This window comes from Apis dorsata, unplaced genomic scaffold, assembly GCF_000469605.1.
Source record: "Apis dorsata unplaced genomic scaffold, Apis dorsata 1.3 scaffold_82, whole genome shotgun sequence".
Taxonomy (NCBI): Eukaryota; Metazoa; Arthropoda; class Insecta; order Hymenoptera; family Apidae; genus Apis; species Apis dorsata.
The window spans coordinates 929,572-933,420 of record NW_006263380.1 but is presented as its reverse complement, the minus strand read 5'-3'; the positions used below and the strand labels follow the sequence as shown (position 1 = coordinate 933,420).

Sequence of the window (3,849 nt, the reverse complement as noted above, 5' to 3'; positions counted from 1 at the left end):
GCATAGATCTCTTTTATAATACAAAATCTAAATGAAGAAATATATAGCTCTTTTCGACGAGCGATTATTGATTATATATCGCGAGAGGACNGCATAGATCTCTTTTATAATACAAAATCTAAATGAAGAAATATATAGCTCTTTTCGACGAGCGTTATTGATTATATATCACGAGAGGATTTTTTTCTAGATCCTAAAAGAATAGGATAGAAAATTTTACGTTCATTTTTTTTTACAAAAGAATTATTTCATCGTTGCACGATATTATTCTCAGTTGCGAAACAGAAGAAGAGAAAAAAAAAAGAAATCAAGAAGCATAATTCCACCTGATAAATCTGATGTAATGCGTAATGATCAATGACATGATCCCATAGATGTCTTTTATAATACAAAATCTAAATGAACAAATTTATAACTCTCCTCGACGAGTATTACTGATTACATATCGCGAGAGGACATTTTGTTCTAGATCCTGAAAGGATAAGATAGGAGATTTTACGTTCATTTCTTTTTACGATGAAAGAATTATCGTTTCATCGTTGCGCTCCTCATAAATTTAACGCATAATTTATAATCATTCTTTGGATTATTTTTAACCTCGATATCTATATTTACACATGATCGAAAGAATCGCTCGAGAGAATAAAAGAAATTATTTCCGTCGAAAAGATATAAATCCTCATTTCAAAAAACCCGATTGAAATTTCGATCGAAGACAAATCGTTCGAGCAAAGATAAAAATCTTGATCTCTCGCGAGCGGTAACGTTCGCACTTTCACTTTCGATCCAAGGGAACAGCTTCTAGGCAAGCTGGCGAGCTTACAAGGTAGGTGAAATGTGTCTCGAAAACAAGGACACGGACTGCGTACTTGCAAGAAGGTACGTGCTCGAGGAACTTGATAGCCGGTTTAGCGTGTTTTGCGCGGTGTCATGGTTCTCGCGCGCGCGCGTATATATATATATATGTGTGTGTGCGCGTGCGCGCGCGCGAGTGTACGTATAGAAACCTGGCCCAGAAGAAGAAGCATAGAGGGGAAGAGGCCGGGCTGAGATTAAACAATTGACTGGCGTGATAACGAGGGCACTTCCCGCCACTAAACTCATCCTGTCGTGTCGTGTCGTCTAACCTACGACACTCTCTGAATCCACTTAATCCTCTGCTCATCCATCTGCCCTTCAGCCATCGCGTGTTGCATCATAACGTGGAAATATACACGGTGTATATATATATACCCTCGCTCCCGATTACCTTCAGCTCTAAATATCCGCAGAAAAACCGAGGAGCTGAAGAGTTTTCTTCAGAGTTTTAAACGTGTTTACCTATTTCTATGGAATAAACGATGGAAAGTTTGATAACGGAAAAGATTGGTCCAATTCCTTTCAACGCTCCTTGGCCGAGATTTCGCCTTCTCGCGCGAAATAATTATCTTAATGAATAAAGAGAGTTTAATAATTATTAGTGTAGTCAATAGAAAGAAAGAAAAGACTTGCTAGACTTGACTCGAGATTTATCTTCTCGCGTGAAATAATTATCTTAAAGAATAAAGAGAGTTTAATAATTAAGTTTAAGTATCCAATGGAAAGCAGAGTTGGGTCGAGATTTCTCGCGTGAAATAATTAGCTTAAAGAGAGTTTGATGAATCGTTGAGCGTCCAATAGAAAAAAGGCGTTCGAATTGGGTCGAGATTTATTTGAAACGATTATTTTAAAGGGTAAAGAGAGTTTAATAATCGTTAAAGCGTCCAATAGAAAGAAAGACAGAATGCTTGTTGGGCTAAAATTTATCCAAAACGAATATTTTAAAGGGTAAAGAGAATTTGATAATCGTTAGAATATTCAATAAAAAAAAAAGACAGAGTGCTCTTTGGGCTGAAATTTACCTTTTCCAGTGAAATAATTATTTTAAATAATAAAAAAAATTTAATAATTTTTAAAATATCAAATAGAAAGAAAGACAAGACGCTCGAGATTTATCTTCTCACATGAAATAATTATTTTAAAGAATAAAGAGAACTTGATAATCATTAAAGTATCCAATTGAAAGAAAGGCAGGATGTTCTTTGGGTTAAGATTTACCTGAAATTATCTTAAAGAGTTTGAGTGTCCAATAAAGAGAAAGGCAGGGCGAAGGTTTGTCCGTTGGAATGGCAAACGTCCGATTCGTCGCGTGGTTTGTTCTCTCTCTCTCTCTCTCTCTCTCTCTCGATGAGAATCGCATGTTTAAATTGAATGAAAGGGATAATTTCTTTTGGCGTGTATCGCCATTAAGATCGTGTTACTTAACCGGCGATTTCCGGACTCGTTTAAGACTCTCGTCCAGATGGCGCACGCTCGAATCGAGGAGGCGCGTAGCCTCGATTTTTTAATTTCCTCCACGAAGTTTACGCAATTCGCTCGAACAAGGCGATCAATGGAATTTAACCACGTATGTTTCTTTCTTCTTTTTCTTTCTTTCCCAAAGGCCAGACACCGACCGACCTTTTCACGGAGAGCAACTTGTTGCCGCCGCCAAACTTGATCGCCGTTTCCGATCGTATCTCTCTGAATCGACTGACACCTGTTCTGCGTAAAATGAAGGAAAAGGAACCAGATATCCATTCCGAACTTTCGATCCATCGCGACTTATTATTTACATCTTGGAACGATTCTCGAAAAGAACACGAATCTTTGACTCATTCTTGTGCCTCCTGACTCAAAAGTTTAGTTAGTTTAGTTAGAACTCGCGGAGGAGGAACCATCGATTCCGATCTTTCGGTCCATCGCGATTTATTATTTACATCTTGAAACATTCTCGAAAAGAACACGAATTTTTGACTCATTCTCGTATCTCGTGACTCAAAAGTTTAGTTACGAGTTAAAAGTCGCGGAGGAGGAACCATCGATTCCGATCTTTCGATCCATCGCGACTTATTATTTACATCTTGGAACGATTCTCGAAAAGAAACTTTTGACTCATTCTCGTCATGCCTCCTGAATCAAAAGTTTAGTTACGAGCTAGTCGTTCAAACTAAAAGAAGAAAAAGAAGAAGAAGAAGAAGAGAAGAGAAAGAAACGATGCTTGGCCGATTGGTTGGGCGAATTTAAGCCGTACGTATGAAAAGCACTCGGCATGAGGTCTTTGTGCCCCAGTTAGAACAATTTACAAGCCCAGCTCCACGATAAAGTCGAGTCGTTTGAAGAGGGCACGATCGTTGCAAATCGCCCGCCGAGTAATTGATCCTCGGAGCGAAATTGGCCTAGCGAAATCGCGTTCCTTTTCAATTTCGCGGCGGATCGTCATGGAAACGGAAACATAACGGCGATTAACTCGTCGACGGATTTTATTTCCCCTCCCTTCCTGACCCTTGCTGACGCAAATCGTACGCAGGGAGATACGTGGGAGACGACGAGCGGAGGGCTTATAAGAGCGAAGACCGACGGTGCTCACCTACTACACTTGCTCCTGAGGACCTGAGGTGTTGTTTCGAGGATGATGATGAGGATGATGATGATGATGATGATGGTTCGTCTTGGACGCGTCCAATGCCTCCTGCCTGGCCGAGGACAGCTTCGAGACGGGGTCCGATTCGATGTCGATCACGTGGCGATGATCGTCACCCGCGACCAAATTCCCACTTCTCTCTTGATCGATCTCGATCACGTGGTGGTCGTCGTCGCCAAGGATGAAACTGGTCTTCTTCGGCGACTGGTGTTGATCCCTGGGTCTGTGATTCTCCCCCAGGCTGTATCTTCTCGGGGAGAGGTGAGGATGGGGCGAAGGGTCGCGATGAGGTTCCGTCGATTCCACGAATTTCGTGTGCCTCGTCGTCGGATTAGAATCGTTTCTGCGAATCGAACGAAGACGCATCG

At 41.0% G+C, this 3,849-nt stretch overlaps 1 protein-coding gene across 6 annotated transcripts in view; it reads right to left on the bottom strand.

Annotated features, from left to right (window-relative positions):
* Window positions 1–3,849, bottom strand: part of LOC102680039 — a 34,268-nt gene that overhangs the window by 18,765 nt on the left and 11,654 nt on the right. For all 6 annotated transcript variants that reach the window (XM_031508302.1, XM_031508301.1, XM_031508303.1 and 3 more), the window contains exon 9: window positions 3,428–3,824. In XM_031508302.1, the coding sequence (XP_031364162.1) occupies window positions 3,431–3,824 (394 nt within the window). In that variant the 3' untranslated portion in view covers window positions 3,428–3,430. The remainder of the gene's footprint in view (window positions 1–3,427; window positions 3,825–3,849) is intronic.